The 15230-nt window shown below is 31.3% G+C and overlaps 2 protein-coding genes across 2 annotated transcripts; both read left to right on the forward strand.

The window, feature by feature from the left end:
- Positions 1-6372: 6372 nt before the first annotated feature.
- Positions 6373-8420, forward strand: LOC124932269 (acyl carrier protein 2, mitochondrial-like). The gene is made up of 2 exons (XM_047472885.1): positions 6373-6680; positions 7971-8420. Exons 1-2 carry the CDS (start codon positions 6477-6479, stop codon positions 8145-8147), a joined length of 381 nt encoding a protein of 126 aa, XP_047328841.1. The 5' UTR covers positions 6373-6476; the 3' UTR covers positions 8148-8420.
- A 1366-nt stretch (positions 8421-9786) lies between these two features.
- LOC124932685 (calreticulin-3) lies at positions 9787-14978 on the forward strand. The gene is made up of 14 exons (XM_047473353.1): positions 9787-9929; positions 10680-10787; positions 12107-12299; positions 12434-12692; positions 12828-12884; positions 12970-13017; positions 13454-13540; positions 13617-13674; positions 13756-13823; positions 13911-14003; positions 14140-14196; positions 14296-14397; positions 14569-14601; positions 14702-14978. Exons 1-14 carry the CDS (start codon positions 9833-9835, stop codon positions 14711-14713), a joined length of 1272 nt encoding a protein of 423 aa, XP_047329309.1. The 5' UTR covers positions 9787-9832; the 3' UTR covers positions 14714-14978.
- Positions 14979-15230: the final 252 nt, after the last annotated feature.

Raw genomic sequence — 15230 nt, forward strand, 5'->3', positions numbered from 1 at the left:
AAATAGAAACTGTTAATAAGGTTTGTCGTTTAAATAAAACCTTATAGGGTTTAAAACAATCATCCCGACAGTGGAATCTTGAATTTACAAAAAACTTGTTCAATTTGGTTTTGTACAGTCTATGCATGATAATTGTCTCTTTATATACAAAATTGACTCCACTTTTACAGCTTTGATTGTTTATATTGATGATGTGTTATTAGCTGGAAACAACATGGAAACAATTGAATCCGTTAAAAAACATCTCAATATCAGTTTTTCAATTAAAGATTTAGGCAAAGCAAATTATTTTTTGGGACTAGAAATTTACAGAACTAGAGCAGGTTTATTTGTAAACCAGCGCAAATATGTGTTGGATATTTTAAACGACACAGCGTTGACTGACTGTAAACAAGCTGGTGTTCCTATGATTAAAGGAACAAAATTGAGTAACTTTGATAGTTCAATATTCACTGAACCAGAAAAATTCAGAAGATTAATCGGACGATTAATATACTTGAACTTTTTCTCGTCCTGATATAAGTTTTAGCATTCAACAATTGAGTCAGTTTATGTATAACCCGTTAAATGTACATTGGGAGGCAGCTTTGCAGATTGTTCGATATCTTAAAGGCTCACCATCATTGGGGTTATTTTATCCTAGTAATTCTAATTTTTTATTTGAGAGTTTTTCTGGGCTACGTGTAGTGATACACGCAAATCTATTACACGATACTATATCAAACTCGGTGAAGCCTTGATATCTTGGAAAACAAAAAAACAAGTGATTGTTTCTAGATCATATGCAGAAGCTGAGTATCGTAGTATGGCGACAACAGTATGCGAATTAAAATGGATATCATTTTTGCTCAAAAACTTCCACACACATTAAACTGCCTATACCGATAAGATGTGATAACAAGGTTGCTATTCACATTACAGAGAATCCAGTCTTCCACGAAAGAACAAAACATCTCGATATTGATTGTCATCTTGTTCGGGACAATTTCAAACAATGATTCATCCGTCCAAAACTCGTTTATTCAAAATTGCAAGAGACTGATATTTTCACTAAAGTTTAAAGTTTTTTGCAATCTTAAAAGTAAGATGAATCTTAAGGATATTCATCTTGAGGAGGGAATGTAAAAATTATATATTTATGTAATGCTAGGAATGTCTAGTTATTGAGTTGTAATAGGTCCAATTAAAAATTTAGTATAATTTTATATATTCTTATACAATTGAAGGATTATTGTATAAATTAGGGTTATATAAATAGGGAACACTATTATGATGTTATTTTCTCAATTTCTTTCTTGTTCTCAGAAAACCTAATAGTTTCAATTGATCAGATTTGAGGCTTGCCTTCTCTTCCTCCTCATCAATTTTCTTTTTCATGAGTGTGTTTTTGCTCCTCAATTACTTGTTGCTTATTATTATTTTTAATCTTAATCTTAGGAGCCCTGTCTTCAGTTTCGTCCACGAGTACTCTAGTAGGATTTTGCTCATGATTAATCTGCAGAAGAAGATCGGGTACTATAGGACGTTGGGCATGACGGTCTACACGGTGTCGACCTCGTCCATCCGTCGTCGTTTGATGAGTTATGAGCATGGAAATCATGGCCGTGAAGATGAAGATGATGGCCATGGCAATGGACAATTTCTTGACCATGGTCATGATGGCCATGGCTAACAGAGTCACGTGATTCTTATAGAATAAAATTAGCATGGTGAGATTCAGGATTAGCCTAACAAAAGTTATAAGCAATGACGTCTTACTAGCTGCACCAGCAACAGCATAACTAATTAGCTTATTAAGTTTAATGTGCACGAGTCGCACGACGTAAGCTAAAAGCATGGCCATGAAGCGAACAGAAATTTGAGATACACAAAAAGTAAGGTTAGCACTAGGGCTGAAAATGAGACGAACTGCTCGTGAGTTTCCCGCGAGTAGCTCGGTCAAACTCGAGTTCGAGCTCGGCTCGTTATATAATCGAGCCGAGTTCGAGTAGTTATATACCCGGCTCGAGTCCTCATCGAGCTAATCGAGTTTATAATATATATTTTTAATTTATATTTCATATTTAATTTTTATAATAAAAAAATGTATTTAATTATATTTACTCTCCAATCTCCGTCTAGTCTAAGAAAGCTAAGGTTTCTTTCTAACTAGAATCGGGTCCTCCTCCGTATTCGGCGGATCGGCGTCAAGTAGATTCTTTCTCTTCTTTCCTCGGTCTCTAGAATCCTACCCTTGTTCCGGTTGAAGACAGATCGGGTACTGTAACTATTCCCTGTGTTCTTCTGTGTAAATCTTCTTCTTCTTTGACAAATCGGGTTCTTGTTTTTGTTCTTGAAAGTTATATGTTTTTGTGTTTGATCTTTTCTTTAAAGAGAAAAAGAGAAAGTAGATGAAAATAGATGCATGAATGTTAATGCAATTTCCCATGGTTAAAAGGGTTTATTAATTGTTTTTTCAAAATCAAATTTTATTGTTCAACATCTTGAACTAACCACATAGTTACAATAATTTGAAAAATGGGAAAATAAATATAATTAACAAACTATTCATATAGATCCTTATTCTTCAATATCAAATTAAGCTAGGAACAATATTATTACACATATTAATACCAGTACTTATTCATGATTTGATCCTCCTCATTTTCTTTGTCATTCAAACAAAAGGTCTAAAACCCCGCTAGGGTCTCCCAAACCTTTTCGGGCAAGATTAGTTACAGATAGGATCCCTTCCAAAATTCCTTCAACCACACCTTCGCGGCGGTTTGTAGGTATGCTTTGTCTTGGCTTTGTCGATCTGGAATGAATTGTGTCCATTCTTGTGCTTGGAATGCTTTTGAAGTTTCTCCGCATGCTTTGGCCGGCTGTGTTTGTCTGGTCTGTAAGCATGCTTTGTCTGGACATGTCTTGAATTGCATGGTTTCTCCTCGTGCTTTGGATGCTCGCTCGAGTTGTGTTAATACTTGTGTGGTTCCTATGGCTCGTCGTGTTTATGCGGTTTGTAAGCATACTACTTTGACTTGGCATGCTCGCGTATGTTGTTTGGTTTCTCCGTAAGCTTTGGCTTGTTTTGTTTTTGTGGTCACTTAACATGCTTTGTTTTTTCACGCTAGCCTGAATTGTGTTTGTGCTTGGGCTCACATGAACTTTGTTGATTCTCTGTCTGCTTTGCTTTGTCGAGTTAGTGAGATTTCTCCGTATGCTTTGGCTTGCCGTATTTGTTTGGGTCCTCCGCGGGCTTTGGCTTTGGCTCGTCGTGTTTGTGTGGTTGGTAAACATGCTATGTCCTGTGGATGTGGTGCTCGCCATGCTTGTGCCACGCTTTTTATTTGTGTTGCTTGTTTGCTTCATGGATCTCTCGACTCTATTCATGTTTAATTTGTCTGATTCTTGTTTAATTTTCTTGTGTGTATCTGTGTGACATCTTTTTAGAAGAATATGGTTACATTTATAATCCGGTCGGTCGCGTCCATATATGTTTCTTAATTGTCTATAGTTGAACTTATAATTTTGTCTTCATTCATGATCATTTCCTCACAACTTCTCTTTTTTAAAAGTTTAACCCATAGATTTTCCCAAACGAAATCAAATTTGACGTCTCCTTAGATATTCAAGATTTCTTTCATAAACAATAAGAAATCCAATAGAAATTTAAGAAAACTACAAATAAAGTCAGTAGAAAACTCATCTACAACTATTCAACGCGTAAGTATAATCTTATAATATATTTTTAAAGAAAAAACTTCCGTGGATGGCCAATGAATATCCAAAGGTGAAATGTGAATATATATATATATATATATATATATATATATATATATATATATATATATATATATATATATATATATATATATATATATATATATATATATATATATATATATATATATATATATATATATATATATATATATATATATAAAAGTATCATTTAGCGTCCAAATCAGTTAAGACTTTAAATAATTTTTAAATATTAATTCAAATAATTTTTATTTTTAATCATATATTACTGTTTTTTTAAATCTTCTCACCTATATATACCCAATTTTTCACCATTTATATAAAAAATCATTTAAATAATTCAAATCAATCACAACATTAAGTTTGATTCATTACAACTAATTAAAGTAAATCAATTATTTGTTTATATATATTTTTCATTTACTTTTAAAATATTTAAGTGTTCATTAAGTCTCATTTATAAATCAATATCAATAAAGTAGGTAGAAAAGAAAAGTAAAAAGGTTGAGCTTGACCAACTTATTATCATGACATTTGTTTAGAATTTTGTTGCAGCATTTTTATCCTTATTTTGCAAGACTTGGTGAAGAGTTTTAAAAACTTGACAATGAATAAGGAAACAGTATGACTTGTTAAATTAAATCGCAATCAAAGTGACTCGAAAACAAGTGAGTCAAGACCAACGAAAATTTTGCATTTTTGAGGAGTCAAGCATTTGTAAGGTGTCGTCTCATCATGACTACATTTTTTGAGGAGTCAAGATGAAAAAACCGTTTCCGAAATTCCTTCAAACCGCCTTTGTTAGTCTCCTCTCGCATTCATGCTTCCACTTGACTTGCTGGTGTGGTTTCAGCTCTTGCTTTGCGACTAACTTTGTTTGTGCGTTTTGTATGCATGCTCCGTATCAACTCTTTAGTTTTGACCCTTCATGTTACCCAAACAATTATAAGATAAAAAGATATAATTGAAGGGTATTTGGTGTTATATTCGGGAGGGAAATTTTATATTTATTATATTTGTCAAAATTATAATATTTAAAAAATAATCTTTTATCAAATGAAATAATCACTTTAATCTTAATTTTGACTATTTCTTTTTCTATTGAACAACATTTTTTTCAACACAGTAGCAGATTTCAAAGTTGTTGAGGACTTTACATCAATTTGTGTACATCCTAATATGAACAATTTTCTGTTTTACATTTTTTAAATTGTACAATTCCTATTAGTCTTAACTTGTATTGTTTTAAGTAGACCAGACTCAAAGTTTGATTTGTGTTATATAGGCACCAACTATCATACTTTTTCTCATAAATGAATAAATTTATGTCTTCTTATTTTAACATAGTAGTTTCATTTTTATAATTAATTTAACATATTTGTATAAATAAATAAATAAAATAACTTTTTAATATATTTTCACACATTACACGTTTTTGAAAGGCATTTAAAACATATTCGACAATTTTGAACGCGTATATCTTCAATAAATACTTAATTAAAAATACATATACGTCCAAATTTGTACACCATACACAATGATATATCATTAGGAAGTTACTAGCATGTAGCGCGTGCATTTGCACGAGTAAAGATACAAAATCGAGAAAAAAAATTACGGTTCAAATGTGATATTATTTTTAATTTACTCTCACATATATCCAAATTAACCACGGCTCTCGACCCGGCAATCCGGGCATTTTAAAAATTAAGCATCATTATATATATAGATTAGTTAGTTAAAAAGTTGAACTTATATTGTTAAAATGTTCCACGTTCATCAAATTTGGTGTTAAATTTAAAATATAAAGTGTTATTATTTTAATTGGTTAAATGTTGTACTTGTTTGGTTAGGTTGCAAGTTCAAACCATACCTATAGCATCATCTTAATTGGTTGGTTATTATCTTAATTGGTTAACCATACCTCTCGACCCGGTAATCCAGACACTTTAAAAATTAAGCATCATTATATATATAAATTTGAAAAATAAATATAAAATATATTTTTATTCAATTTTTTTCAAATCTTTCTTAAATTACACATTTTTGTAATTACTCAAATCAACTTTAACAAATTATAAGACATAAATCTAAAAAAAATATGAAACAATACTATTTTAAAAAATATATTCAAAATTTTTCAAAATATCTTTTCATTTAAGAATATGACAAACTAATTAGAAAAACGAAAATAACGTGTTAAAATAAGATAATATATGTTTTTCTCATTTAAAAAAAAAATCTTAAATACCTTAAATTTTAATAGTTTGAATCTCGTATTACCTATTAGAGATTAATCATCAAACTACAATTTTACATATCAAATATCTAAAAATTCATCAAAAATTATTTATCATTTCCAAATAAGATTGTTTCCAATCAAATATGTATATATCAAAGAAAAAGTACATACTAGTAGTCCTAGTTTTATTAGTTTACTTTGATCATATATATGAATGAAATTTGATTTTGTTGAAGATCAATAAATGTTTATAAAAAGTGAATTATAAATTTATTACTAAGCACAAATATTTTTAGTTAATACATTTTAGGGGTAAAATTAAAATTAATTCGTTCTTCATAAAACAATGTTTCTCTAATTAGTTTCTTGTAAAAAAAGATTAGTTTTCCCAAATCACATTTTCAGCGGTCCAGTTCCAGTGCCTTCTCTCTGTCGTCCGTCTTCCGAGCACAAGAAACCCTAGGGAGCGATCTATAGTTGTTCTTCAGAAATGGCGGCTAGAATTGCACTTCTCAAGCACTTGAGAATTTCTGTGCAACCCGATCGAAAAAGCATTCGGCCCTTGACCGTCTTTGGGGAATTTTTTCGGCGCCATTTATCGGAGGAAGCGAGAGGAACGTTTCTTGACAAGTCGGAGGTTACCGATCGCGTCATCTCCGTCGTAAAGAATTTTCAGAAGGTTGATCCTTCCAAGGTATTCAGCTAATTAAATCATCCTTTTATTTCTGAGTAGGGTTTAGTTAGCCCCAATATTTCATTGAGTTAAACGAATCTTTTGGATCTCAGATATTTAGTGTTCTTGCTTTTGGGGAGTGGATAAAATAAAAAGTGAAATGCGTACTGTATCCGTTATATGGCTATTATGTGCAAGTAGATGTTGAATTGAAATAAAAACTCTCCATTCCAGTTCATTAAAACCTTGGTCTGGATTTTAGACATGTAACATTGCCTCCTCTTGTACTTGCATCAAATTTTGACAGAATTTTCAGTTCATGATTCATTCTTCTCATTCAATCTTGGAAATTGCATTGTCCTAAGGGCCTGCTCTTCTTTCGCATTGAGTGGCTTCATCTATGAATTATGTGCATTACTGAGACGCTAGAGATGTTCATGTTGTTTCATCTGCCTGTATGTGATTTATAAAATTGGTGGGGTATTCCCAATTCTTGTTTTCAATATCTCGTGAAAATGGATATTTAATCATTCAAGTTTTATGATTAATATTCTTGATTCCTCCTCTCCAAATTATTACATGCTTAAATTGAAATGAGTATGTTTGTAACTGTATATCATGCAACGGTATTTTCTTAATCATGGGTTACTCCTGCCTGAGAGAACATGGTTTTCTGAGGAGACATGTCTCCTGGTCTCCCAAGAGTACTAATGCTCGTCTAATAGAGTGAATGAGACTTTAGTTTGATATAATATATTTGAGGTTTCTTCACTGACTGCGGAATAACAGAGTCAACATCATAATTTAGCAGTGTAATTTGAGTTCCACTGTTTGGAATTATAATAATGAAGAGCACTATGAGATGATTGCTTCTGATGAGTGCTTGATGCTCTGAACGGTTGACTTGATCATCTGCTAAATGAAATAGTAACAGACTTCATTTGCTACATTTGAATAACTTAGTCTCGTATTTTCAGAAATCTGTTCGCTGTTTCTCATTAGAAACAAAAAGTGTTTCCACATGGGCTATTATGTATATATCTGGCTCAAGATACATTTTTTTTTTTATAATTTGTCTTAGTTAAGTATCCAATATTTATGTATCTGGATCTAGAAACGTAAACAATAAGTGTTTTGGAGCCTGTATTAGGGTAGAAAGAGCTAAGAATTACCGTGGTTTTAGAAAGAAAAAACACCAATCAGGTGCACAGAACAGAGTAATATTGGGCTGAACAAAAACATGGATTCTTACATAGTTTCTTCCGAATTTACAGAGAGTTCTATCATCTATGTCTTAATATTCATTTTCAGGTTACTCAGAGTGCTCACTTCCAGAATGACCTTGGACTAGACAGTCTAGACACAGTAGAGGTTGTAATGGCATTTGAAGAAGAATTTGGCTTTGAGATTCCTGACAATGAAGCAGACAAGATCAGCTCTATTAATCTTGCTGTTGAATTCATTGCATCCCATCCGCAGGCAAAGTAAAAAAATCGTTTCCTCCTGCACATTAGTAAACGAGCTGCATCTGAATTCTTTTGTTTCCAACACGGGTTACTGCATTTACGCACTTCCTGCAGATTCTTGAGTAATTCTTGATGATAGAGGAATATGGACCATGAATAATGAGTTGGGTATTATTTTCAGTCATCTTTGGTTGCAGAAAACGCAGTTCAATGTGCCGTTTATTTTATTTTTTTCTAAAATAATTGCCCCTTTCAATATTTTTAATAACAATTATTATTGGCCTCTTTTCTTTTGACAAATATATTATCCAGTTGCTCATAGAGATGAAACAATACATATAATATGTTAATTCTATTAACTGCAATGAACTTTGATATTAGGTGATTTATTTCGATTTTTAGATAAATTTAAATTTAGTGTAATATGTTGAGTATATTTTCAATCAAATCAAACTTAACTATAAAATAATGACATAATAACAAATTTACAAAATTTTAGTTATTATATTTATGAGTGCTTCAAAAAGTTAATGATTCAAAATCTTACTTAATTGTTTGGATTCCTTTTCCAAAAAAAAAAAATTGTTTGGATTCCAATTTCCACCATATCACCTTTTCCACTCAGCCCAAAATACAATTCAAGTCTTGAGTTTATCCTTATTTTTGTACTTTTCTTTATTTAGTTTTAGTTTAAAATTGTTTATTTGTTCAAATTAAAATTTTACCTTTTTTCTCTCTAAATTATTATAATTTTACATATTATTATTTTAAACTTACTAAAAAAAATAATGAGAAAAATTTTAAATTATTGTAAATGCTTCTTTATATATATAAGAAAATCTATATACTATATTTTTGTTTAATTATTTTTAATTACATACAAACCCACCCACTAAATAACTCTTCAAGTGATATGAGGGAGGTTTTAAGACACCAAAGTTAAGAATAATTTCGTACTAGCATCCTATATTAATAAAGAGGAAAAAAATAAATATATTATGAATTTTATATATCCAGCTAAATATGTAAACATGTATATGAAATTTGTAAATTCTTATTTTATTTATTTATATAACCATAAGAGAAAAAAAAAAAAAAAAAAAAAAACAATATCAATATTTTGCTTGATTACTTGACTTACATTACTCTTTCAGTCTTTGGAGGAAACTATTGCAAATAGAGAAAAAAGAAAATTTGACTTTTCATTGGATGACTTACGTCAACGGTCAAGTCAAGTAACGAAATTGTTATTTTATTTCATCTACTATTTTATAATTATATATCTTAATTCTCAAATGCAATACTAAAATATATTATTTTATAATATATTAATACAGATATTTAATTTTTCAAAATCAATTATTTTAAATAACTAAACATTTATTCAAATAAACAATATTAAAAAACATAAGTATTTGACTATTAGTCGTGGCGCGGTTTGATATTGTAGTAACTTCTTTTAAAGAAAAAAAAAAACTCACATTTAAAACTAAAAAAAGACGGTTGAATCAGGGCACGCGATTGGTCGGAGAACGTAAATGCTGAAATCTAATTGGCTGAAAAGTTTGGAGAGCGAAGTAGACGATCACAAGGACAAGACTGTAATTAAAAAGAAAGCCATGGACATTTCCATACTAGGAATTCTTCTATAAGTATTCTCAGGGAAGCGACCACTAAGTACTACTGAAGCTCATCATTTAGCCTCTAATGGAGGGGTTCGCTATGATGCTCCTATTTCTTCTTGCTATCTCTCTCTTTGTACGAGGTTCCATCTCCGAAATCATTTTCGAAGAACGCTTTGAAGGTAGCTTTCCCACTCTTTCTCTTCTCTTCCTTTTTTTTCTACCGCCAAGAAAGTTCGGTTTGGTTGCTTTGATTTTTCATAAATTTCTTCAGAATCTGAAGATGTTGGTTGGCGAAGTTATGCTTATTTGGGTTTTCTTGGAGATCAGAGTTTCTGAGTCCCAGTTTTCTTACATTTCGTTTTGTAATTGATCTTTAATCTCTTCTGGAACTATTTTTAACCTTTTCGATTCAGCTATGGCTGAAGTAACTAGGCGTATTATCATTGTTATAAGGAAACATACATCAGTCCCAAACTAGTATCTGCATATCTCCATAATCATTCACTTAAGCTAAGCCTTCTTCCACCACTAACTTGAGAGCTAGGTCCTCCCAATTTATGTTTCTCAACCAGATCATATTGAAGTTTATGGTATTCACTTTCATCTTTATTTGTCTCCCTCAATGGGTATTAGCACAATTCTCCTCCTCCTCCTCCAGTTGAAACTTAAAACTGTAGTGTTTTTCTATTTCCTTGATTACCCATAATCTGAATAACCCACTTATGCTTAATAGTTAAGAATGCATAATTGATAATACATACTTCCTTCATTTCCCTCCGGGGGCATCAAGTGTTTTTGTTGCCCTGTTGGATTGATCTTATGGATATAGATGCCTGTTTACTGTCATCATTGGTTCTTTTGATTTTGTTTCATTTCTTATGTTCTATTAAACCATAGTCTTGATAAAAATATGTATTTGTTTGCAAAAGGTGGATGGCAAAGTAGGTGGGTCAAATCAGATTGGAAAAAAAATGAAGGAAAAGCAGGTTCTTTCAAGCATACAGCAGGAAAATGGGCTGGTGACCATGATGATAAGGGTAATAGTTTTTACCCAATTTTTACATTGATCTAAATGTTATCTTGTTCTTTCTTGTGAGTAGTTCTTACAAGAAATGAATGAACACAAATTTTCTTCTTGCGTCTTATCTTCTTAGATGTAAACCTCCTTCAAGTTTCGACTTCAAATACACATTTCTGTTTTCACTAATATAGTACTTTTGATTGATCTGAACATAAGTACTACAAATTCTAACTTTATTAATGATAAATCTTACCTAAAATAGAAATTTCATAATCAACTTATTTGGAAATGGTTGATAATAACGTGTGCTGCAGTTGGTTTGAGTGTTTTAATTTAAATTTGAGAAATATCTACTAAAATTGATCATACATATGTGAGAGCTTAAATTTGATTGAGAAACGAAGTCATTTTTTATACTCAAATCACTTAACATATTCAACACTTAATTTCCAATCTTTAATCTTTAGCCCTTAAATTTTTATTTTATCAAATAATATTGAATCATCATTTATAGCTGACTATTAGGCTTTCTTTGATTATTTTGCTTATCAATCTAAACTATAAAATTAGTTTGGTAATATTATTGAATTAATTTCTTAATACATTAAGTAGACTCAAAGCAGTAGTTTTCATACAAGAACTATCAAGGGCTTGACTCGCTCTCTCTCCTTTTACTCATTAAATAGTGTTGGTTTATAAGAAGATCAATATCATAAAAATGAGTAAGACAATGGCTTGGCTAAGTGGATGCCCAAGCTATAAAAATAAGTTGAAAATTTTGAAAAGGAATTCCTTTTAAGAAGCAACCAATCCCATTTTGTATCAAGAGGGTTCATGGAATAAATATGTTTATAATTATGATCATTTTCTTTATCATAATTCCTTTTATAAAAATTATGATCAGTTTTCTATAATTATGATCACTTTCTTTATCAAAGTGTATTTAATGTTAATTTAACATGGTTTGATGGTTATGTTTTTCAATGAACATTTAGGTTACGCGTTCAATACTTGGTATAGAAATCTGTCTCCCCTAACAATTATTAGTAGAAACTTTAACATCTGAACAAAAAGTAATAATAATAATAATAATGTCAAATTTAATTGGATGGATTACACTAAAAAACTATATCTCTAATTTATATTTCATAACATTAAATACTAGTTAGCTTAGCATATTCAACAATTGATTTTCAGTGTTCCATGTTCAACTTTATCAAATATGCCTCTACTTTGTACTTGCTTTTTAACACTTCAGAAAGCAAATGCTTAATTGCTTATTACAACCAAATGAGCTTTAGCATGGTCTCTTAAATGAAATTTGGGACTTGATAGGTATTCAAACATCTGTTGATGCCAAGCATTCCGCCATATCTGCAAAAATCCCCGAGTTCACCAACAAAAATAGAACACTGGTTCTCCAGTATTCTATAAAGCTAGAACAAGATATTGAATGTGGCGGTGGTTATATAAAGCTTCTCTCTGGATTTGTGAATCAAAAGAAATTTGGAGGGGACACTCCCTATAGGTAAGTTTATCTGTTACTATAAGAATCATATGTTGTCAAATAAGGGAATCGTGATTGGCTTTGAACAGGTTGAAAGATACTAAATTTATAGAGTTTTGATGGTTTTGCTTCTTTTACTATTTCTGCTTCTACAGTGTAATGTTTGGACCAGATATATGCGGTACACAGACAAAGAAGCTTCATGTTATATATTCTTACCAAGGGCAGAATTACCCCATTAAGAAGGAACTGCAATGTGAAACTGACAAGCTAACTCATTTCTACACTTTTATACTTCGGCCTGATGCAACGTATAGTATCTTGATTGACAATCGAGAAAGAGAGTCTGGAAGCTTGTATACTGACTGGGATATCCTCCCCCCACGCAAACTTAAAGATGTTAATGCTAAAAAGGTCTCATTCTCCCCTCAAAAATCTAATAGATTGTTAAGAACAAGATTTACATAGTACGAGAATAATATTTTACCTCCTCGTGCAATTGTTATGAGGATTGGGCTATCTAAAGGCTTTGAGTTTATAATTTTGCAGCCAGCAGACTGGGATGACAGAGAATATATAGATGACCCAAATGGGGTTAAGCCTAAGGTACACACCAATACATATTTCATTTGGCCTTATATTGTATTTTGTTTCTTGTCTTCTTATATTTGAAAATCTCTATGACATTCAGGGATATGATTCTATTCCAGCAGAAATTCCTGATCCAAATGCTAAAAAGGTTTGATTTGAAATTTCATGACAGTTTTTTATTTGAGATCCATTATATTGTTAATGTGTTATAAGCATTAGTAAAAAACTGCATTACTTAATGAATCATAGATGGATGCCAAGTTGCTTAACTTGGCTCAATCATTTTGCTGCTTGCACCTAGCAACGCTCCTCTTATAAGCCTATTTGGAAACTTGCATTTTCTCTTTTTTTTGGATCATCATCAAATTAGTTTTTGGATCATGATCAACTTGAAAAGAAAAATAAAAGAGATAATAAAACAGCCCAATGTGTCTATAGCATAGATTATAACTAGAAGAGGACTATTATATTAGCTACTATATTGTGTTTTATGATTATCCCAAATTGGTTCTGCATTTCTGGAGAGGGAAGATTTTTGTGTATTGAGAAAATCTCATGAATTATTAATCCTTCAACTTGATCAGCCTGCTAACTGGGATGAAGATGAAGATGGCATATGGAAAACACCAAAGATTCCAAATCCAGAATACAAAGGGCCATGGAAACTTAAGGTGCTGTACACTTTTATTGCAACTCTATTTTAAGTACAAATTGCTTTAGATTGACAATTTTGATCTTGGATGGCAGAAAATCAAGAATCCTAACTATAAGGGGAAGTGGAAGATTCCTTGGATTGATAATCCCGGTATGGATTCTCAACTACTCTTCATTCACGCCCATATAAATATGCATGAGATTTTTATAATCGAATTCGTTCTCACCTCAGAATTTGAAGATGATCCGGACCTTTATGTTTTGAAGACAATTAAGTATGTAGGGATCGAAGTTTGGCAGGTTTGACATTTCCCATCCCCTTTACATTGATGCACCCAAGTATTTATAGTGGCAAACAATTTATTTGTGTTTATGGTTAATGTGCAGGTGAAGGCTGGTTCAGTTTTCGACAACATTTTGATCTGTGATGACCCAGCTTACGCAAAAGAAGTAGTGGAGGAAGTTTTTGCCAACAGAGAGGTAACTGGGTATTTTAATTTGAATTAAAAAAAATAGTTATAGCATATATTGTTAACATATATTGTCAAACTATAAAAACCATGTAAATTCATAGGTATTCAATTTGTACTAACATGTCTTTCTTTGGAAATTTTAGGCTGAAAAGGAGGCATTTGAGGAAGCAGAGAAAGTGAGAAAAGCCCGAGAAGAAGAGGTTATTTGATCTAGTACCTTGAATGCCTTCATCAGTATGCATTGTCTTGATTAAATGTTTTGATGAAAAAAGTGAGTGGGTGCTAATATGCATATGCAGGAATCTCGAAGAGCTAGAGAAGAAGGTGAAAGGAGGAGAAAGGAGAGGGGTCATGATCGGAGATATCGAGATAAAGAACGCCAAAGAGACAAATACAGAAGGGTATGAATTTTCTCTATCTCTATTGAGTTTTCCTAAAGGATTAGATTGATTCAATTCACACTAAGAACATCTCGATTAAAGTGGGGTGATAGTAGTTACAATCTTTTGTGCCGCCATGATGATGAGATATTTTTATTTTTTTGTATAACACCTGAAATTGATTTTTTGCAGCGTGATCGCCATGATTATATGGATGACTATCATGTAAGTATCGAAACACCCTTCCCAATTATAATAATTTTGGTTCTTGTTATGGTGAATGCAAAGTGAGGATAAATATACTCCATATTTGGATGTTTTGCAGGATGAACTCTGATAAACACACAATCTCTGTTGCTTGTGATGTTTGAAACAAACCTTAATTTGAAAGTCTACCAATCTGCATCAGCATCATCAACTATAAGCAAAAGGGAACTTTCCAAATATTTGTTGTCTGTATAATTTATTGTTAAAACATTGGCATAATATTCAGATTTTGTCTCCAATTGTCATTTAAACTGTTAAATGAGTTATTACAAGCCATTTAAATAATGGGCTTAGTGCTTTCTTCTGTAATAATTAATCAAGCTTGTTGATTTTCAGCCTTTGTTCTATAATTGAAATCACTTTTTGTCATTTTAATTTATATATTAACTAAGATATTGGAATGTAAGGGGTTGAATGACAAAAAGATTAGTAGCTTTCATTTAACTATTTATTCATTGTTATTATAATATAGGTTTTTGTGTCAAATCTTTAATTTATGATTTATGTAAAAAAATGAATCGAATTAAATTATATATATTTATTATTACATAAACTTAATGGGATTTGTTGACTTTCTTAAGATTATT

This window comes from Impatiens glandulifera, chromosome 3, assembly GCF_907164915.1.
Source record: "Impatiens glandulifera chromosome 3, dImpGla2.1, whole genome shotgun sequence".
Taxonomy (NCBI): domain Eukaryota; kingdom Viridiplantae; phylum Streptophyta; class Magnoliopsida; order Ericales; family Balsaminaceae; genus Impatiens; species Impatiens glandulifera.